The sequence below is a fragment of the Camarhynchus parvulus genome, chromosome 12, assembly GCF_901933205.1.
Source record: "Camarhynchus parvulus chromosome 12, STF_HiC, whole genome shotgun sequence".
Taxonomy (NCBI): domain Eukaryota; kingdom Metazoa; phylum Chordata; class Aves; order Passeriformes; family Thraupidae; genus Camarhynchus; species Camarhynchus parvulus.
This window is the reverse complement of record NC_044582.1, coordinates 14261716-14284250: the sequence shown is the minus strand read 5'-3', so window position 1 is coordinate 14284250 and position 22535 is coordinate 14261716. Positions and strand designations below refer to the sequence as shown.

Genomic DNA, 22535 nt, shown 5'->3' with positions numbered 1-22535 from the left:
CAAAGGCTTGTAAAAGGAAGGGATATATAAAAAGGGGATTCCTCCTTCATTTCCCCACTGTTTCTGGAGCTGTTTGCAGCTCCATTCTGGGTGCTGCTGTAACACCAAGAGCTGCTTGGTCAATTGTTGGAACCAAATAATCTTTCAGGTCTGTTCCAGCCCAGGCCTTTCTGTGATTCTGTAATTGTTATCCATCTGTGTTCAGGCCATGGTTTCCACCTAGCCAAAAGGACATAATTAAGGACTGCAGGAGTGCTGGGGGATGTCTGTTCCTGGGTGGGAAGCTCTGCTGAACAGTTTAAAAAATAATAATCTGTAATATTTAAAATATCTTTGTCTTTATGGGTTTTATGTGGCCATCAATCCTCATACTGCTGTGCTTCTGCATGAAATCACTGCCCTGGGAATATTCAGTGTTTTCAGCCAAGGATTATCAGGCAGCCCATGGATGTCCTGAATTCTCCCACACTTCCCTATCAGCAGCTGTCCAAGGCTTGATGGCTCTTCTTTCATTTATAAAGATTGGAAACATTGTCAAGCCAGGCTTTCCTGGGGTTTAAACATGCTTTTGGACTGTGTTTTCTTTGGAGTTTTTTGTAGCATTAGATTATAAAAACTTGGTGGATGAAAGTGGGTTGAATTCCAGCTGGCACCAAAAAAAAAAAAAGGCAAAGCAAGAGCTGTGATTTTTTTTTCTTTCATCCAGGATCCTCCCCAGGTACTGTACTGTTCTTGGTTTTAGAAAACAGTGTTTTTCTGCAGGGGTTAGAATTGGTTCATTCAGCCCTTAGGCCTTCCTTTGCTCCACAGTGGTTTTTATCAGTTCCAGTCTGAGAGCACAGTGCCCTTTTCCTTGTGAGAAAATGTGAAGCTGTAGAGGGAGGGGAAGGAAGAAAAAGAGCAGCAATGTTATTTCCTCTCTGAAGTCATCACCTACAGAGCTGGTACCAATGGCATTTTAATAGATGAGGTGCTCCCCATCCAACACTGTAATAGAAATTCAATGTGTGGAGGATCAGGGAATTTGGGAAATAAAAAGCACAAAAAAGAAACAAGAAAATACTGATTTGAGCTGGGAAGAGGGGGAATGGCAAAATGTAATAAATGGGATAGTTAATATTCAGTGATTTAATGGGGTCCTGTCAACCTTGTCTAAGAGCTTTTGGATCCTAATAAAAGAATTCAGAAATGTTGGGTATAAACCAGCTGCTCTTCATAAAGCTCCTGTCCAGCCAAATTGTAGTCAAGGGTTTTTTAGATGTTTGCTTGATTGTACATTCAGTTTTTCTATTTGTTTTTAGAGACAGGTTTGGCTGCTATGGGATTGATCTCAGGAAATTAGGGTGACACATCAGTTTTGGGGCGCCAATTTGCTTTTCTATGTGGGTGCTTTGCTTCTGTGGAGAATAATAGATCAGGCTTCAGCATCTGAGCAATTGCCTGAGCTTATTATTTAGCTGTGCTGGTTTCTGTGTGTGAAATCTCCATTTTCCCACAGATTCAGCTTGTGGAGGCAGCTTTGGGGAAAGAAATTACTTCAGAGCTTTGAAGAAACAAAAAGTGCAACTTTAACAAATTTCATCTTGGCCAAAAGCATTTAATACCAAGAATATTATAAATGCTTTCTGTTGGAATTGCTCCCTCTGGGCTGCTAATCTGGGAGCAATTCAGGCATTTGCTTCTGACCTTACCCCCTTCCTGGAGATCTGAGCACTTTGCTCATGAGAGTGCAGGACAAGGGAAGGAGGGGCTGGCAGAGCTGTTGTTTTCCAAAGGAAATGAAGTCATGTCACTTTTGGTTGGAATTGCAGCCTCTGCGATGTCTTCAGAAAAGGTGACACTCCTCAGAAAGGAAAAACAGCTGATGGGAGGTCCTTGAAGGTGCCTTGAACATTTGTGTGCTTTCTTCTCTGCCAGCAGGGCAGGCTGGCTGTAGCCTTATGTGAGTTGGTAGTTGGTAATTTTATCACTTCATCTGTTTGTTTTCTGATGGATGGCAAATACATTCCTTGGGATTAATTCCCCAAGGTTACACCTGCAGGAGCAGAACACAGAGCTGTGAAATCCCCAGGGCATGGGAAAGGTGGCCCTTGGTGTCCCTACAAACTGTGGTGTGTGATGTGGTCCCACGTCACCTTATCCTGCACAATCTGCATTTTCATGTTATTCTTTGTGAGGATTGTGGTCCTGGCAGAGAGGGACTGAGGCTGCACACCCAGGGACCTGCATGGGCCTGTGGGATGGGTTTCCACCTGCAGGGCCCTGTTGTTTCTGCACTGTTTTAAGTCATGAGAGGGTTTAAAAACCTTTCAGCCTCGGCAGAAATGTGCAAACAGTGCTGGAGCCAAGCCTGGCCTCTTGCAAATGGCAGCTTTGGGAGCTGTCAGGAGGTTTTGGTATCCAAAATGCTCCTTGGAACTGTTCTGGAGGCTGGGACTCACTGGGGAGAGCTTTTGTTCTGCTGGAGATAAGCACACTGCTGTGCCCCCAGCCTATTTTAGTGATCAGCTGCCTTTTGTTGTTGTTATTTTCTCCTTTTTCTTCCCCCATATGGAAAGTTTCAGTGCTAGTGGAGCACGGCAGTTTTATATACTTGTTTTTTGGAACTAATAAAAACTTCTAATGTTCCTCTCCTGAGCCCACAGCAGCCAGGCAGAGCGGTGCAGCTCCTGGAAGGGGCTGAGTGTGGGATGGTGCATCTGGGATGCTGGAGTTTGGATGTTTGGGTCTGTTAGTCCTCAATTTGCTCCACATACACCAGGCTTCATTTGCATTCTCAATGAGCCCTTGGCCTTTTGATGCCAAGCCTCTGCACACCCCGTGACCTGTGCAGGGGGCACCTTCTGCAGCTCACCCCTTGTGAAGGCTCAGGAAAGGTTAACAGAACTGTTTATCCACTTTTTGCTCAATTTTTTACTTCTTCCTGCCTTTCCTGTTCTTACCCAACCACTCAGCCTATGGGGGAGGAAAAAAAACACAACAGGTTTCCTTGCAATATTGGTTTGAATGTTCTGGAAAACAGGAATCGTGAGTCACTGGTCCTAAATTAACGTTTGTGTGCGAGGCTGAAATGACATGAAGAGATGGGTCACCTCTGGAGACAGGAAGAGTGTGGTAACATGCTCCCAACTCTCAAGGCTACAGTTGAGCTCTTCCGTTTATAAAATCCTCATTGGGAGCCTTGTAAACACCTCTGTGTACATTAGCCTCACTCTTGAATCCACAGCTTCAGCCTGGGAACAGCTTTTAAAAACAAACACCCCTCTTCTGTGGCTCTCCCACTTTAAAGTTTCTTTACATATCCTTGGAGCTTGCAGAGATCAGCAGTTTCTGGAGGAATTAGTCCAGCCAGGTTTCTTTTGCAAAGTGTAAACACAAGATTTCTGGATTTTGAGTCTTTCTGGTCTGGTTCTGAGCTACTTGCTGGCAGTAGGAAAATGGGTTTATCTGCATCTCACAGGGAATTTTTATCACTTGAAAGATACTGGGGTTTCTTTTTTTTTTTTTTCTCTCCCTTCTTCATTTCCACCTTTGCTAGACTCTGCCTTGCTGTTGTAGCTGGACCTCCTCCTTTCCAGTCACCTGGACTGGAGCACACCCGGGCTAAATGCTCCTTTAATCCTCTAGTGGCACAACCATCTGTGTAAATGTCCTCATCTGCACATGCTGTGGAGCCAGAAGAGATTATTCCAGCCAGCCTTAATTGCCTCCCATGGCAAGGAGGTCTGTGAGGATCCCCTCCTGACTTCTGAAGGGATATTTTGGCCAGGCAAGGTCTCCCTCACTAATTCAGTCCTCCCTTTGCTCAGGTACTGTGTTCTATTTTTGGGCACTGCTGGCTTTGGCTTTCTTTTTTCTCTTTGACAGAACAAAAACAGAACAATATTTATGCATCATTTGTGTCCGTGCTGAGGTGTGTTGTTGTTGGTTTTTGTGGTGTTTGGTTTATTGGTTTTTTGTTTTTTTTTTCTTTTGTAGTCCTTGATCTTTGTCATTTTGGTAATCAGCATTAACCTGAAGGGTGCTGATTTGATCAAGCCCTGGAGTTCTAATTGGTTGATATTGTTTAAGAAGCCAAAAAAAAAAGCCCCAGAACCTACCTAGGTTAAAAACAAATATCCTAAGTCAGGATGAAATTCCTCCTTCACTGAAATGTGGTTTAGAAAAATATTTCACCACTATAATGCCTTTCAAGAGCTTGACCTTGGATTGTTAATCTTAAAACTATGCAGTGCAGATGAACTTTTTCTTTTTTAGAGAGGGAAGAAATGCCATGTTTCTCAAAAGACCTCCCTAGAATTAAAGGAAACAAAACCAAAACCCAGAGTGGATGATAAATGGAGCACAAACTAATCTAGGAGTTACAATGGAATTTCATGCCATCAGAATCAGCTTTATTTTGTTAATTTGCCTTTTTTTTTCCTTGCTGTCCCATTATTCTTGCTGCAATTTGCTATCTGTCAGTGTACACATGCTAGTAAGTGCTTTAATTCTGTGCGAGAAGCTGCAGCCTTGCAAGTTGAAATGCTCCATATTTAGCCTTGCTCCTGTGCCTTGTACCCAGATTTCATCCAGGCTGCTCAGCTTGGGTGGGCTCTGAGCATTTGGGCCAGTCCAGTTTCTGCTGTCTCAGAAAATAACTGCTGAGGTGCCAATTTCACACCTGCTGCCCCACAGACCTGTGTTTGGGTCAGGTTGGATCCCTTTGGACAAAGAGCTCAGCCCAGCCTCTCAGGAGCAGAGATGGTCACTCGCTCAGGCCATTCAAGGGACAGGAAAATGCCACTTTGGGTGCTGGAGCTGCCTTTGAGGGTTCAGCTGGATCACAGCAGGAGCTGCCTCAGCTGCTCTGAGCTGGGTGTGCCACTGGCTGGCCACGTGCAGGGCACAGTTCTGCATCCAAAATGCATTTGTGGTGGGTGGTTTCAGCCATCCAAGGAAAGCCAGACAGCTCTGTAGTGGTGTTCACAGGGGTCTTAGGAAGAGGGAAGAGAAGAGGATCTGACTCCATGTTTCAGAAGGCTTGATTTATTATTTTATGATATATATTATATTAAAACTATACTAAAAGAATAGAAGAAATTATTTCATTAGAAGATTTGCTAGGAAAGCAGAGAGAATGGAATGATAACACAATTTTGTGACTGACTGAGACAGTCCAGACAGCTGGACTGTGATTGGCCATTAATTAGAAACAACCACACGAGACCAATCACAGATCCACCTGCTGTATTCTACAGCAGCAGATAATCAATGTTTACATTTTGTTCTTGAGGTTTCTCAGCTTCTCAGGAGAAAAAATCTCAAGGAAAAGGTTTTTCATAAAACATGTCTGTGACAGAGCTCTTGGTCAGGCCAGGGTGCCCTCCCTGCTTTGCCTCTGGACACTCAGCATTGCTGCAGGCTGTTGGCAGCACAAACCCACTTCCATCTCTCCTGCTGTTCTTGTTTTGATAATCTGCTCTTCCTAAATACACTTTCTATAATTATATTTTTGCTGCCCAGCTCTCTTGACACTAGAGGAGTAAGACAGGGGCTGCCTGCACTCCTGGGCACAGGGTGGTGGTGAACAGGGTGTGTGGGATATCTGTGTCTTAAACAGGGGGTTAATGCAGAAATGGAGCTGAAACCAGCCACGAGCAGACTGGCAGGAGGAGGGAGATCAGTAGGAAAAACAAAAGGTTTTGAAGGCAGGGCATGCAATGGAGGAGAGCTGGCTGCCATGGCATGGCTGTGCATTTGGGAGAAGGAAGATGCTCTGTTCCTAATCCACCTTGGGAGGGTGGTGTGGGGCTGGGGGGCCTTGGAGGGGCCCAAGGAGAAGCATGTGGGTCACCCTGGCAGGGGTCTGAGCAGTGTGAGTAGGGTCTGCAATCCCCAAAGACCTGCCAGCCACCTGAAATGTCCTTCTTGGGGCTGGCAAGGAGAGAGGTTTGAGCAGTATTGTTCTGGGTTTTAATTAAAAAGACCGACGTTTCTGTAAATGCTTTTTTTCAGGGGGGTCAGTATTTGTTAAGGCTCTTGCTGATGGTGAAAATTGGAGGTGACTTATTTCTAGGGCATTTAGTCTTCTACTGGCCAAAACTAAGGCAGGAAGCAGTGTGTCACAGCATTTGCCACTGGCAGTTCCCAGATTTTACCCTGTTAAACTGCACATCATTTCCAGTTACTCTTTACAAAAGGATGAGGAAATTTCTGTGTATTTATCAAGGAGTTTTATCCTCCAGTTTTTCTTCCTTCGTTTTGAGAGCTATTTTGCAGGACTGAGTTTCTGTGGAAAAATGTGCTGGGTTTTTAGTAGCTAACAAAACACAAATGGTGTGACACCAGAATTGTGGTGTGTGACACCAGGGGTGGCTTGATGCTCTTGCCTTTGTGTAGGGATGTCATGGGAATATGACACTTGGCTATGAGAAGGTTGATGTGTAACAGGGAAGAGTTAATTTCTAATGAAGGGGAAGACTTTGAGGGAAAGGGAAGAGAATTCCTATAACAGAACAAGTGGTAGAATTTCAGCTCCTGCAGAAAGCAGGCAACAAATAGAGAGATAAAGAGGAGAGGTTAAAACATTGCAACTGCAATTGGAAAAGCTGTGTTTGCTGGGGAGTCTGGGGCTAGAAGATGCCATAAAAAATAAATGAGAAACAGAAAAAGGAAACCTAAAAAAAATGTACTTTTCTTCCCATCTATCCTGTACCAGATCCCAGTTTGATTTCTGTGTGCACCTGCAACCCAACTCAGACTGAGCAAGATCTGAGTAGGCAAAGGTCTGCTGGAATGGAAACATTAAGAAATTAGAATTTTTATATTATACAGAATTATTTGAAAGATTGGTTTTAAGTTTTTTAATGTGCAAATGCAGTTCTGAATATATATGAGGTGTTGTACATCTATATTAACTGTTTCCAGTTTGTTATTTCCTGTTGGTAATGCTCAAGGCCTTGTTAAAATGGGGTTTATTGCAATGCTTGTTCACACATTTATAGAAAAAGGGCATGTGTATAATCATCCATTTCAAAACGAAGCATCAAATGGCAGTTTCACATTAGAGTGTAACAGAATCTATGTTTGAAGGCTTTTCTGTGGTTTACTGGGATTTTTTCCCCTCTACTCTGAGCCCAGTGCAGCCTCTGCCTTTGTTCTCCTGGCTTGCTCACTCATTACTGCTTGCATCTCCAGCTTATAACAAAACAGTCAAATGCTGTGGTCATTCCTCTCTGAAACCTTTAATGAGCTTATCAGGAAAGAACTATAAATATGTGTCTTGTACTTCTTGTATTGGGAGATGCTTCCTCAGGCCATGAATAATAAGGTTGAACCACCTAAGCTAATTACAGACTGTCTCACTATTCAAAATACTCTCTAGGTCACATTGCTAGGACTCTCTCTCCAGGTTAATGGTTTCTCTATAGCCTGAATATTGCCTTGGCCTTTACTGCCCTGATCAAAAGTGCAATGTATGGGACCTTTTGCCGTGCCAATTTGGTTTTTTTTTTTCTGCCAAAAGCATCATCTTTCCTCCTCCTTGAATGGTGAATCAGAGGGACAGGGCAGAGCTTGTCTGGATCAGGCTCTTTGGAGTCCATCCCTCAGTTCAGCAGTGCAGCTGTAAATGCTTCTGCTGAGTGGCAAGGTGGAAGACAGCAAGTCCTAAATGTCCCTAGTAAATCTGATCATTTGTGCTGCTGCCATGATTACCTTTCAAATCTGTTCAGTGTTGTCTAGCAAACTTAACTCACCCTCTCATCTTCAGGAAAACAAATGTACCAGTTATTGCCTACTAGAAAGTGTGAGCTGAGCTGTGTGGTTTTTGTTTTTTTTTCTTTTCAGTGGGCTTGCTGTGATTTTGTTTTGACAGATTGAGCTGTGTTTCACTTTGCTTTCATTTTTCACCCTGTCAGAAGAATTTTTAGTGCATTTTTTTTTCCCTTCCCCAGCCTCTTGCTGTCTGTATGGATCAGTGCACTGAAGCAGTGACTCCCTCTCCTCTGCATTGCTGGCTTGCAGCCTCTCGTGCCACAGAGGCCTGAGCTGAACCTTCCCCATGGGAACCTTGGGTCAAACCTTGGCCATCTCAGTGGGCAGGAGAGCTGCTAGGGGCAGGTGAGCTTCCAAGTGGGGATGGCTCAGGCAGTCTGAAAGTTTTCTTTATTTTTCACTTGTGCTGTGTTTCCCCTGACCCACCCCGAGGTGCAACGTGCCCTGGGCTGGATCAGCTCCTCTGCTTGGGGTCAGCTGTGCCCACTTGGTGTGGGGAGGATGTAGGGCTGTTCCCAGCTGCACAGGGTGGTTTGCTGAAGTTGTGTGTGAAGGTTTAGGGGTTCAGCTTCCCCTGCTGCCCACAGCTGAGGGACACCCCTTCATGAGCCCCTTGCAGTCACTGTGGTGATCTCTGGAAGCTTCATGCCCATGTCCCATGAAGTGCTGCCATGTTAGAAGAATTCTGCTGTGCAATAACCAGAAGAATTAGAAAATGGGAGGGCTCGCCCCAAACTCACCTGACTACTGCCAGGCCTAAAGTGAGCTGGTGCTGAGAAGTTTAGTGTGAGTGAGTGACTGAGCAACACTGACTGAAGCCAGGGGAAGCTGAAGTCAGGTTTAACTGTGCCATCTTCATGGTGGCAGCCTCTGAACAGAGCCCTGCAGAATGGACTGTGACCAATGGGGTAAATCTCTTGGTGATGCTGCAGCCCCTGCCCTGGGGACCCTCTGCTCCAAGGGGAGCAGCACAGGAACTGCACTGCCAGCTCTGCAGCCTGTGTGCTGCTGGAAAACGAGGGGCCAGATCCCTCCTGCACTGAGGGCAGTCTGGTGTCATAACCACCTCAGACACATCTTGGTTTGTTCTTTTTTGTGCTTGTGCAGGGTGTGCACGTGGAGCTTTCCCTCCCCAGGCTCCAGGTCCCTGTGCTGCCCACAGCAGCAGGTATGGCTGGTTCCTGTGGGTCCCTGCAATGACACTTTGCTCCCGTGGCTCTCACTGCCTTGGGATGTGTTCTCCAGGGACCAGATACTGCTGCTCTGCCTGCAGGGAGCTGAAGTGATCATGATCATCTATCAAATTCTTAAGTACTTTTTCCTTTTTTTCTCTTCTGAGCTTGGATTTCTTTTTTTTGGCTGCAGTTTCCCTTGTTTTATGGGCCGTATGTGCCACTCTTTCCTGCTTAATACTTCATTTCTTGAGAAGTTCAGTCGCAATGCAGTGATCAGCAGGTCTGGCGTTATTGTGAATTCTCCCAGATTCTCCCTCAGTGTCTAGCAGTGTACTTAGGACAAGCAGAGATTTATTTGCATAACTGGTCAAGCAGAGGTTAGTGTGAAATAAAATACATGCATGTGCTTCTCTGGGCCTCCCCCAGTGCAAGGTCAAGGCTGGATTATTTTTCCTGAGTCCTCCCATTGTCAGAACCTCTCAGGGATCTGGGCTCTGGTCCACTTGCTGTCAGTAGTAGTTTACTTTGCTTCTCAGTAAATTGTCCAAGTTTGCAAACCTCCCCCAAGGCTATCGTATGACAGCATCCCTCGCGTGATGGATCTGGTAGCAGGGAAAAAAAAAATCTACTTTCTTGTAGTCCAGACATACAGCCCTTCCAGTTATGTATGAGTGAAGTGCTCAAAGGATGCAAAACACTTGAAGTTGGCTCAGGTGTCTCTTCTCCCCCCATTCTCCACCCTCCCTGGTGCTTTATCATGGTGCTGGGATGAATTTGCCATTCACTGGGTGAAACAGAGGGAGAGAATGATCTGGAGAAACATTACCAGGGTTACACCAACATAACATTTCTGGCTGTGCTGGTCCTGGAGGCACAGCCTCTCTGGTGGAATGTTTGGGGAAGTGCTGCCATGCACTTGTCCTGCTCTGGGATTCCACCTGAAGCAATTCCTGCTGCTGTTCCTTGGGATAGAGCTGTGGAATGGGAGGACACAGGTTCTGACAACCTCTGGCCTTTCCTCATGGACAGAATGAAGCCTTGAAGCAAGACAGCTCAGTGCCCAAGTGATACAGAGCTCTCTGAATGGCTGTGGGCCAGTTCAGGTGTTGCCTCAAGTCCTGACCCTGGGGTGAGCCCAAGCAATTCCCCTCTCAGATATCCCTAAAATACACCTGGATCTGCTGCATGAGGTGCTTTGGGCAGGGCCTGAGGACAGGCTGAAGGGAGCAACTCACCTCCTAGAAGGTCTGTCCCTTCAGAAGGTGGATGATTATTGGCACGTGCCTCTCATGCCCTTTCTGGTTCACTCCTGCCTCCAGAAGAAATAACCAGAACTGTCCTCGGGCAGTGGGGTGATGCTGGACAAGGGACTTGCCAACTACATGCAAGGGCCAGTGTTCACAGTCAGTGTGTCCACAGCTTTCCAGTCCCAAATCTCTCCGAGTCATTGTTTGAGAGATTTGCTGCTGGAATTCCCTTCCCTGATGGCCGGAGAGGGATCTGAGATGAAAGGAAGGTAGTGGTAACAGTGGAAAATGGTTTTTCCACTCCTTCCCTTTGAATGCAGAATGCTTCATTCTGCCTGGAGTTTAGCTACAGGTTACATCTAAAATGTTTGTTGAAGCTGGAAGTGGTTAGACTGGTAGCTTAAAATAAATAAAGGCAGTGACTTGAGACAGTGAGATAGGAGACAGCAGCAGCAGGGTTGTAACTGATTTATTTATTGCAGCCTTGAGAGCAAGAAATATTACAGAGGACAAAATTCCTGTAATGTTTATATAAGGCTGTAAGAAATTGATTACAGCTCAGGTATGTTTTGTTGCATGCTGCTGGGAGGAATCATAAAAGCCATGCAACAAAGTTTTGAACATCATGTTATTGCTGTTCTGCTCAAAAACCCCATTTGCCACAATGGAAACCTTTCATTTGTTCTTTTTGCTAATTCCAGCTGTGTTGGCTTCCAGCTTCTGTGTGTTGCTGCTTGCAGGATTCAGCTCTTTCAGGCTGCAGTCCTCTGGGGGCGAATTGTTTCTTCTATTCTCAGCCATTTAAAACAAACAAACAAACAAAAAACTCAGGATTTTGAGGAAGTGTTTCCCTACGGATGTGTTTGCTTTTAGTTCTTATTTGTAAGTTATTATTTGTAACTTGTATTATTTGTCCTCTTCTGTCATACTAAGAACTTTGGAAAGGCTTTCCTAATGTTCTCCCCAGTTTATCCCACCTAATCCCATTCTCCCACTGAACCATGCAGGACTTGATGCACCAGCACAGGGTGCCCAGCACAGCTCTGGGAGAGGGCAGCTTTCCTGCAGCCCTCTGCCCTGCTGGGACCAAGCCCTTCACTTGCATCCTTGTCCTGGAGGATCTTGGGGGTCCTCAGCAATGGCTTGAACCCCTGGCCACCCCCTTCCTGCAGCTTCAGAGCGAGTCTAAGCAATAGATCTTGTAAAGACTCATTTGGGGTTTGGCATTTATGATGCTCTACAGCCAGAAATCCATCTCTCCTCTCGCTGTCCTTCCACTTGCCCAAGGCAGTGTGCAATAAATCTCTGTCTCTGAGCATCCATAAGCCTCCCCTGGTAAATGAAGTTACTTTCACCTGTTTATGTTCTGATATTCTTCCAGGGAATGTGCATTAAATTGTTTTTCAGGTGGATCTCCTCTAAGTAAATGGCATCTTGTGTCGCTTCAGGAACTGCAAGGGGCAGTGGAATGAAAGCCATAAAAATAAAATAAATGCATTGCTGGTGTCCAGCAAGACTAGAGACTAAAGCTGCCAATAAAAGAGACACAGGAGTGCTGTCACAGGGTCTGTGCTCTCTGCAGGTCTGGTGGAGCAGCCTGGATTGCTCACGGTGATGCTGAGTGATTTGGGGCAGGGATTTCCTCGCAGTTACCCCAGATTTGAGTTCATCCCTGAAAACACACTGCACACAGTTCCTTGCCCTTGTTTTGTTGATCATTTGGAGCTGCCTGTGGATGCTGGTTTGGCCTTTGCTCGGCAGAGGTTTGTGTGCAGAGCAGACAAGGTGGTTTGAGGTTGTGAAGCCCACCTGCTGTTTGGCAGTGCTGTTGGAGGTGAGGGAGGGTGAGTGGGGGCTGACTGTGCTGACAGACTGTTCCAGCACAGGTAAAACAGGTTTAATCCAAACTTGTTAGTCAGTAGCTGAGTTCATGTGTTGCTGCAGCTGTTCTTAGCACACCTCTGCCCATGTCCTCATGTTGCTTCAAGGAGAAAAGTCTGGTAAGCTGGACACAGGATTCCTGAGCTGCACAAAAGCAGCTCTAAAATTGTTAACCTGCTAATTTGAAGCCATTGCATTACTCTGTCACTGCCATCAATGAAAGCAGCACTTGCCACTTATCTCCTGGCATATGCCTATGATTGAGCAGCAGAGAGAGGGATTTAAATTGTCATTTCTAGCTTCACTGATGATCTGACACTCTCTGAGCAATCATCCCACCAGATCTCAGAAGATGGAAGTGCAAATCCCACTCAGTCTGTTTGAACCAAGAAGGAAAGTCAATGGAAGCACATCTGAAATAGCTGCAACCACGAGGAGAGGATTAAATAACACAGCCCTCAGACAAAAGGATTCAGTTGTGTTTATTTTGACGTGAAGAGAATGGGGTTTAATGGGAACATGTGTGGCATTGTTGTCAGCATGTCCAGCATTTTGAGGTGTTGTTTTGTGTGAAAGTGAAGTTCAGTCTCTGGTTGCAGAATCTTAAATATGATGATACTTTATTTGAAACTTCTCAAACAGTAGAGGTGGTACTTTTGGGACGACTGAAGTGTTCACAAATGGCTGTCTATGAAGCTGGATTTCATTTCCATACTAGAAAAAGTGCCTTGACATTTTTTATTATTGTTATTGCTTTTATTATTATTTTACTGTTAAGTGCTGAGTGTCTTTGGGCCTTCACTGACTAGAGGGAACTGTAAGAGACTGAGTACATCTGATACTTCCTATGTACAAGATCCAAGTGTGGATTTGAGTGCCTGGCTTCTCTAGTAAGGATCTTGATTCATGTAATGTAAACTTAGAACAACAAAATTAGATTCAGATGCTCCCTTTTTTTTTTTTTTTCCCTCCCTGTTGCAGTCCTAAGCCAAATGATTTACTGTGGAATATAGTTGAATTGCTTGTTTTATCTCATAAAACAAATACGCCTTTGTTGCTCTTTTGGGCTGATGTTTTCCTTAGCTTGCACTTGTGACTTAGCTATACCCTTCCTTCCCTCTTGGACTTTTTAATTTTTCTCACACCATGCACAGAGCTTGAGTTTGGCCTTCTCTGCTGGCTGATGAGATTCTCTTTGCCATGCCACAGGAGCCTGCTGCCTAGGCAGTGGAGATACACTGATAAACCCTTTGCTTTTGTGTTAGAATTGGTGTTTTGTTTTCATACAGTGTGTATCATTTCCCATTTGAAACCGCTGTTATTGTATGCTTGGAAAAACCCTCTTACTTGGCATTGGCAAAGGAAGCAGAGTTTAAAAAGAAAAAAAAAACCACTTTAATTTAATAAGCAGTATTTCAGGGTTCCTTTTGTTACGTGCTACCTTTTGAACTCTGCAGAGCAGCATGCAGATCTAATCCTCGCTAGCGTCACGGCCTGGGCTGCACAAGTAAACACTTTAAATGGGAGGAAGCACCTGCGCATCGCTATTGTCTCTCTTCTCCCATTAGCAAAGCCTCGGGGCTGACTCTGCTCCAGCCAAACCCTCCAGGCAGTTGGAATCCACAGGCAGAGAGCAAAGCTCCCTGCCCTGGGCTGGAGCAGTGGGAGCAGCTCCTGGGGGACAGCTGGCCATGGAGGGGCTGCGTGCGGACACCCGCGCACGGCTGGGCTACCGCGCACTCGCCCATCGCCTCGGCAGCACGGGATGCATGGACCACAGGGATCACAGGAGCCTCCAAGGTGGGTCTGGGCAAGGTGTGCTCTGCCTGGCACTGTTCTGGGGCTGGGGAGGCTGGTGGACCTTGAGAACAACACTGCTCTCAATATAATGTTCTGGAATTATCGCTTCGTCCCACTCGTTTGTGTAGCCGAGTGCTTGACGTGATTGCTTTCCCATGGAGTTTGTGTTTTTACACGATTCCTTACTGAGGAGCTGGTGAAGTGTGTTATGGGCAAAGATATAACCTGCAGCAAGTTTACAAGACAAGATTTAAAGCTGAAAGAGCTGGTTTGAATAGAAGAGCGCTAAAGGCCAAAATCTCTTTAATTTACCCAAGAGAGGTCGGGAAGTGATTTACCATGGCCCAAAAGTATCTGCAAACAGAAATACTGGTATAGAACATCTTTTGAGCTAGGAAACCAAATCGTTTAAAAGTTCATTGATTTGAAGCTAAATTTGGTTAAATTCATAGCCAAATGAATTTAACAAAATCTAGCTTCAATTTATTACGTATTCGTAATTCATTAAAAAATACTAGGACGGGTCTTCTGTTTCCATTGCTGCGTTAATGTTTTGGTTTGTGCCTAGTGAGAAATAGTGGGGAAGCATAGGATTCACAGGATAAAGTGCTTAGTGTGATATAGGAAATCTTGTTAGAGCAGCATCACTTTGGGATTTTTAGGTTTTCAGTCTCTGTGAGGCATTTTGTGGTGGTGTAGTACCTGGGGAGCTGGAACTACATCTTAATTTATTGAGTGTTCATTTATTGGCATTTGAAATGCCTTTGAAGAGATGTTAGTAATTATTTTATTAATCCTTCTAACATCAGTTTCTATTTAGGAGAAATTGTCTTTGTGCCCTCTAGTGGAAAAACTATTTACTAGAAAGCTTCTAAATTGGGTGAAGTTTTTGCAAAGAAAGGTGGAATGTGTGAGAAAAGACACAGAGGAGTAGAACAAGGTTGGAGAGATGAAGGGTTGCAAGGGGTGGATGTGCTCTGTGCTTCCTCTGCTTCAGTCCTCCCAAAACTGTAATGGTGATGACATGCACAGACTTTGTCAAATACAGAAGATATTATCCAATATTCACATCAGCTGGACTTGGTGAAATTATTCTAGGTATAATTATGAGGAAAATCCAGTCTCAGCAAGCTCTGAACACTGGCCAGTCATTGGTGATTGCCGTCAATGTTCTCCAGGGATGTCATGGAGAGGGAAGAGCAAAGCCAAGCCCACTGGCTGCAGATAAAATAAATGGAAAATCCCTTCCTGCTGCACTAAGAGGAGCTGGGCAGTGCAGGGCAGGGGGAGAATGATCATGGTGGCAAGTCTGGAGATGAACCACAGAGGTGGGAGGCTCAGCAGATGAGGCAGGAGAGGGAATGCTGAAGGAGCTGTATTTGGAAATATGAGCCTGAGTGCAAGCAACACATTTTCTGATGCATAAAAGATTTCTGTAAAAAGCATGATCATTAGCTCATAGTTGCCACTGGAGAAAAATACCTTGATTTGCCTGAAAAAAAATATTCAAAGTGCAAATTGGAGAAGAGTTTCTCACTAGGAGGTAATGAAGCAAGAGCAAAAGAAATTGTGAATCTGCTTGACTGGAGGATTTACAGAGCAGTTAAAGCAGTGCCTCTTGCTGATGGTGTGATTTCTCCCCCTCTGTTGCCCTCTGTCCATCCACCCACTACACAGGGTCTATTTCACTCATTACCCTTGCAAGCTGGATTTTTTATTTCTGTTGCTAGAGTTGGTTTCAGGGGCCAGGGGTCAAAACCAGTAGCAGTGTAGTAGGCTATTGCATGGCTTTGGGATATAAATTCTGCTCTCAGTGCAGTCATGAAAACTTCAAGCAGGGATGTAGATCACAAGAAGCTGCTGCTGTCCCATTTATCTTCCCTTCTCTGTTTCATTCTGGAGCTGCTCATTCGGGATGCTGTGAGAGCAACAGATGTGAACGTGATGGAGTCCCCACACCCCCCTCCCATCGCTGTCATCCTCCCTTTCCTCGTACTGGACTGCCATTCTTGTTTATTTTGGTTTAAATTACAATTGCAGACTGCCTCTTGCAGTGTTGTTTGTGTGCTGTGTGAGTCACTGTTTGTGTTTGCTGCCGCTCGCTCGTGTTGCGGATCCTCTCCCTCGTCTCACACTTGCAGCCACAATTCCCCTCCCAGGATCCTGGAGCCTCTTCTGTTCTGAGTCTTCAGCACTCCTGTGAGTGCGGGGAAAAGCAAGCTGTCAGAGAAGAACCAGGATTAGCCTTTTTTTATTATTATTTTCCTTTGTTTTAGCTTTCTTCTGGCATTTTGTAAGGGTCCTTGTTCAAATAAAAAGATTCCTTGGAGATTCCTTCCCTGAGATCTCTGTGCTCAATTAGTCTCTTCTCGTATTTCTACCAGGCAAGTGAGATCAATACAGTATTTTCTGGCTTGCAGATTTCAGGAAGGAGGGGGAAATCCTGTTAAAACAACCTTTTTTGAATTTACTGAGGTGCTCATGTGCAATTCCAGAACCTGCCTTCATAGTGGAGGTGTTAATCCCTTCATGTGCTTTATCACTGGGGTGGGGACTTCAGCATCCTGCTCAAGATCATAAGTTTGGACCAATAGGGGCTGACCACATTGGCCTCTGAGAGGGGCTGTGGGTGCTCTGAGTGGATGGGAAGAGACTCTCCATGCCCTCATGGCCTTGGGTGATCCCTTGTGCTTCTTCTTGCTCCCGGTAAAGTGCCATCATTGCCAGCCAAGAAAATCCTGCATCTCTGTGCCTGGGAAATCTGAGTGGTAATGGCTTGCAAGTCACTCTGTGGATTTATCAAGGAGAAACAGAAAATTTCTTTGTGTCACCTTAATGGAGCTTCAGCTCACAGAGCTCCATGTGGGAGAATCCACAGTGGGTCTTGAGTCTCTCTCAGGTTGTCCAGAAGCTCAGCATATGTTTGGTTGTGAATCTACTGTAAAATAGCTGCAAGATTCCTGTGCCTCAATTAGCAGCCTTGGTAGAGAGCAGGCAGATTTTCAGGTAAAAAATGTCCATTTTGACTCTTTAAGTGTTCTCAGGTGGCCTATGGAATGTAAATGTTTTACTCTATTTGTAATGCAAAACCTTTTAATTATCTCCAATTCATAAATCCTTAGTTTGTTACTTGACTGCTTGTAAGAGAATGCTCATCTTTTAGTGGGTAGTAATCAGTGTCAGAGGAAATGGGGAATAAATGGTGTGTTTTAAATGGTGTCAGTTCCAGAACAGGAATGTATAATTTAAGTCACTTAGATTTAATCATCCTTTAAACACTGAATCCCAGCCTCTGCTGCTTGTCTCCCAGGAAGCTGACAGCTTTTTAATGCCACTATGGCAACACTGGAAAGTTCCTTCAGCTGCTCTAGGCTGTGATGTGGTGCATCCATGGCTGCTTCTCTGGATGCAGCTGGATGCAGGGGTTGGTTGGGCTCTGCTTCACCCCCTCCCAGCCCCAGTTTTGGAAGTCTCAACTGTTTTACCTTTTTACGGAGCTGTAACAGCTGTTGTAAGTACCACAGCAAATGTAACAGCTGCTGAGGGTGGGATTATGGATCTGGGGTGTGTGTATAACAGCTAAACACATTCTAGTCATTCAGCAGGTTGAAAAATGAAGCAGAGCAAGCTGTGTTCATCGTGCTCTGGAGCTGTGTGGTGGGGATGTTTCCTGATGGGGTGGAATTGTGCTGGTTCAGCCTGGATTCCAGTTCCTGGAAGTGTGAGGCTTTGACCTCATGCATTTCAGCAAGGAGACAGGGCAATGTGGGGCGCAGCAGGGCCTGATCCTGCCTGGGGAGCAGAGCAGCAGTGCCCTCAGTGCTTGTGGGACCCCAGCAGTTGTGACCATTGTGTATGGGGCTGCTGACATGCATACAAGACACTTGCTATTCACTTCAGTGCCAATGTGCATGATTTCCACCTGCACATGTAGATGCATATAATAAATACATGTGCGCATATATAAAGGAGATTGCAGGCACTTTAAAAAAGCAGCTGAGAAACCCTGTTTGGGATTATGTGTGCTTCTGGCCCCTGTGGGATTCTGCCTGCTCCCTTGGCCGTCTGGCTGCAGATAAAATAATTTAATGCAATTCTTGCTCCTAGCAACTGGTTGATGGCATTAATGGAGTGAGTGGAATTTCACCCATAAAAAAAATACATCTGGGCTTGCTGGGGAGTGAGTCCCACAGTCAAAAAGGGTCAGTGGGTTCAGAACTGGTCACCTTTATTGCAATTGCCCCTTGAGATGGCATTAGAGCTGACTGGCCATCTACGTGGGCAATAGGTAGCTTTTGTTGTGCCTGGCGGTCAAATGGTACAGTCTTAAATTAGAATAGTCTTAAATTAGAAGCTGCCACTTCTACTTAGACTAAAACGTGCATTTCTCTGTCTGTATGTAAACGGGAGCGTTCGGAGCTCGGCGGAACGCGCAGCGGATTTGCCAAGGAGCCCATTAGCGCTTGCTGAGAGCGAGGAGGGGCAGTGGGAAGGAACATCTTAATGAGGGGGGTGAGGAGGTGATGTGGGGACACGGAGAGCTCAGGGGACATGGGGACATGGAGTGCTGGGAGCCACCTTCTGCTGCGGGAGCATCCGGCTGTGGCTGCAGGAGCGGCAAACTCGGGGAGCAGCGCTCCGTGCTGCTGGCACCCAGGGGGGAGGAGGAGGAGGAGGGGTATTGGAATATGACCAACAGAGCTGGATGGGACATGCCTGAGCTTGTCTGGCCCTTGGTGTTGAACCAAATAGTGGCACTGTGGTGTTTCACCCCAGAGACACCTTTGGCTGGCTGGGTGTGTGGTGTTTCACCCCAGAGACACTTTTGGCTGGCTGGGTGTGTGGTGTTTCACCCCACAGACACTTTTGGCTGGCTGGGTGTGTGGTGTTTCACCCCACAGACACTTTTGGCTGGCTGGGTGCTGCAGCTGAGCCTGTGCAGACAAGTCCAGGCCTGCAGAAGCTCTGGTGGCTGCAGGATGGAGCTTCCCCCATAACAGGGTCTGCTCCTCAGGTTTCCCTCTGTGGAGAAGCTTTAAGGTGATGGTGAAGGAAAGGAGTTGGTTCTGATGGAGGGTTTGGATCCAGAGCTTTATTCTGGCCCTCAGGCCTCTGAATCCAGCACCAGCTCCAACAGAACTCCCTGAGCCCGTGGTTGCTGTTCCTTTTAACCCTGGAGAGGGGCAGGGAAGGGGTAGGGAGCCACCAAGCAGGTACAGGAGGGGAGGTCTCAAGGGACAAAGGACACCTGGATGGCCCAGTGTCCCCCAGGGGTAGAGGGCATCCTTTGAATCTGCCAATCACTCGATGCCCTTCTGGAATGTCAGGACTGACAGACAGCGCTGGGCAGGGGTCAGAGAGGGGAAGGGAGAGGGGATTGACACACCTGGCAGGGAATCTTCAGGGGAGGGACCCAGGTTTTGGGGTAAATCTTTGAATCACACCACAACAGAGGAGGTCTCCAAATCACCTCTCCCAGAGTGTCCTGCAGCGCTGGAGGTGGTTCAAGTGTGGAGCAGGAGATGGTGGAGGAGCTTGGGTCCTTCCCTGCCCGCAGCCACCAAGTGAATCAGCCACAAGGAGGGAAGAGCTGCTGCTGAGCCCTCTGGCCAGTTTGGCACTGGTGTCTTGCATGGAGAGCACATTTATGAGGAGTTGGCAGGTTTAGGATTTTCACCTGGGGTGCAGCATGGACGTGTTGTGGGGATTTTGCTGTGCAGTGGGCACAGAGATCCCTGCACCTGGGAGAGCAGAGGCTGCTCAGCCAGCTGTGGGTTTGTGTGCTGCTGACATAAGGAGGCTGTGTGGAAACTGGATCAGATTCTGATGCAAGATTTCTGGCAGCCTTCAACTCAGCAGTGCCTGAATCAAATGTGCACTTCCAGCTGTGGCGAAGCAGCCTGCCTCGTTCCTCCTTCTGCCCATTTTCCTTTCTGATCTGTAGGGTTGCACATCTCCACTCCAGCAGCTTTGGTTCTATTGCTGGCACTGTTTGGATACTAGAGGAGACTTTTTTGGCAGTCACTTGAGAGCTGCTCCTTATTTGCCTGGGTTCTGGGTTTACAGTGATGCAAGCAACGTGATACCATTTAGCAGCTCTAATAGAGGTCAAGGTGCTGTTGTCTTAGGTATTGTAAAAATGCCTTGTAAAAGGCTGTGCATTATCCAAATGGGCTGCAGGGAGGGCAAGCAAAAGAAGGAATAAACCAGCCTCTCACAGCTGCTCCTTATGGATGTGAAGATGAAGCACAACCAAACGTGCAGGTGTGTTTTGTCAGCACCTGAAATGGGACCCAGCTCTCCTGAGTTCTGCTCTAAATGACTTTTTGCCCATGTGGGTTGATTCAGTGTTAGTTGCTAAAACAAGCTAAGGCTGAGTGCTCGTTGCTCGTTGCTTTATCCCCCTTTGAGTTTAAATGCTTTGAAAGGGAACCTGGGTAAAGCCCATCCACTGCTGGGACATCCCTAATCGACTTTCAGGGAAGCTTTTTTCCCCCTGAAACCTGGCCAGGGAGGAGGTGGGAGCATGCTCAGTGTCCCAGGTATGAGGCAGAGGCCGCACCCTCTGCCAGCAGCTCTTCACTCTCTGCCTGGGGATCCCAAAACTGAGCGAGGCAGGGGCAGGAGGCAGCAGGTAAGGAATGCTGAGCGCTGCTTGCGCTGAGCCTGGGCAGGTCTTGTCTTCTCCCTAAGAAGCAAGGAAGGGGCTTGAGTAAGTGTTAGTGAGTTTGGGAAGAGTTTCAGAAGGTGCATCCCCCGGGCAGCTTCTGCAGCTCTTTGTTTGCTCCTTCTCCCCATCCTTTGGAGCCATGTTGAGAGCTGGGGTGATTTGGTTTGTTTCTGGTGAAATTTCTGATGAAGTTCCTGCTCTGTGGGCTGTCAGGGCACAGCTTGGCCCATGTCTGCATGCTCAATACCATTGTCAGCTTTGGCTTCTGCTAATATTTTTGGAAATTAGGTTAACAGGCTGCAAATTTTATTTTAAAAAATCTGTTGAATTTTTTTTTAAATTTTTTAAGGAAAAAAAAACCTCAATTTCTTGCTTCTCTGAAAACAGTAAAATTCTTGCCCTGGCTGTAGTGAGGTGGCTGCCAGAAAGGGAGGTGCTCTGATCCTGTCCTGGTGTAGCTAAGAACTTGTGTGTGTTCTTTGCTGCATTGAAAACCTAAATATTTATGTTACAGTTCTGGTTCCTTGCCATGATCTTTACTTATGTATCATTGTGGTTATAGTTCCTAAATGATTTGAGCTCTAATAAATAGTTTATTCTGTTTCACATCAACAAGCCAAAATAATAATTGATCTTTCAGGATATAAACTCCTTTTATTACTTGAGGTATTGTTTGCTTTTACGGTTCAAGTTGTTTACAAGGAATTGTTTTTATGCAATATATTGTTCACTTGTGTATTCAAAAGAATAACAATAAAACATCATTGTGCTCCTGGTTTCCCTTTGAAAAGGCAAAGCAACCCTCCAAGCATGGTTGCTTTCCGTGCTGTAATGGTTCTGTGCTCTTTTACCATTGTGTTCCTTAAATAAAAAGCACAAGATGATCCTGCAGCACAGCAACACAATTGTTCCTGTAAACAGTGTGTGCTCTGGTATCTGTGGCAAGTCACTAGTTTCTTGTTTATTATTTTATCTCCTTAATGAGAAATCAAGTTGCTGATACTTCCTTGCTTTTTGGAACTAATTGTTCCGTGATTTTAAAAAGCACTTAATATAATTGGGAGTCATTAACTTTTGATACAATGTGATGTAAATGGAGGAAGTCTCTATCTGAAGGGCTCTCATGGCACAGATATCCCAGCAAGGATTGCTCTGGGTGTGTGTTCAGTGAATTCCTTAAATCCACAGCCTCCTTTGCTTGCTGCAGGAGCTGAGGCAGGGACCAGCCTATCCATGGGCATTCAGGCTCATGAAATTGGGAAATCTTGTGTTTGCCAGAGCTAAGCAGGGGCTCAGATAGCTGACATAGCTCAGCTGTGACCTGTTCTGTGTTACTGCCTTGTGCCTGCATGTCCTGGAGATCACCAAGGGGCCGTGGTGGGGGTGGCTGGGAGAATTTGTTCTTTGCCTGGAAGGGCTGGTGATAAATGTCAGTCCCCACCCCCTCAAGTCATCTTGGTGGGCAAGGGAATGATTCCTGAGTGACTGGTGGGTTGTGGGGCAGCTTCCCTGGGACTGAGGGACCAGGGCAGTGCCAGCCAAGGGCCCAGCTCTGGGGAGAGGAGGGCCATGTCCAACAGGTGCCAGGGCTGAGTAAGGGCTGGAAATCCTTCTGGAACATTCACAGGTGCTGGAAGGTGCTGTAGACACTTGAGCTGCACAGCACAGGTGGGATGCAAAGGGTTTGGGGCTGAGCTGTGTTAGTGCTGCTGAGCTGTGTTAGTGCTGCTGGCCTGCCTGCCCCTTGCCTGGGCAGGAATGCAGCAGGCAAGTTGGTTTTTCTTCATCAGACAGAAGGAGCTGATGTATTTTCACATCCAAATCTCACTACTAGGTGTGCTGCTCAGTTTGGTAAGCATTACCCCAGCCTAGAAATACTGACTGCTCTCACTTGCTGATGTGCTCTTTGCAGCAGCAGCTTTGTCACAGTCTGTTGGTGACAAAAGCACCTGAGGAGGGCCTGGGCTGGTTTCCCTGTGAGGATCCCTGGGTGCTCTGCTGTTC

General features: G+C 46.2%; 1 protein-coding gene across 26 annotated transcripts in view; it reads left to right on the top strand.

The window, feature by feature from the left end:
* MAGI1 (membrane associated guanylate kinase, WW and PDZ domain containing 1) overlaps positions 1-22535 on the top strand; it is a 333541-nt gene that overhangs the window by 32880 nt on the left and 278126 nt on the right. Inside the window, exon 1 of one of the 26 annotated variants that reach the window (XM_030957048.1) lies at positions 12114-13861. The exons of the other annotated variants lie outside the window; for them this stretch is intronic. Within the exon in view, the coding sequence (XP_030812908.1) occupies positions 13753-13861 (109 nt within the window). The 5' untranslated portion in view covers positions 12114-13752. Of the gene's footprint in view, positions 1-12113; positions 13862-22535 lie in introns of those variants that run through there. 26 annotated transcript variants of the gene reach the window in all.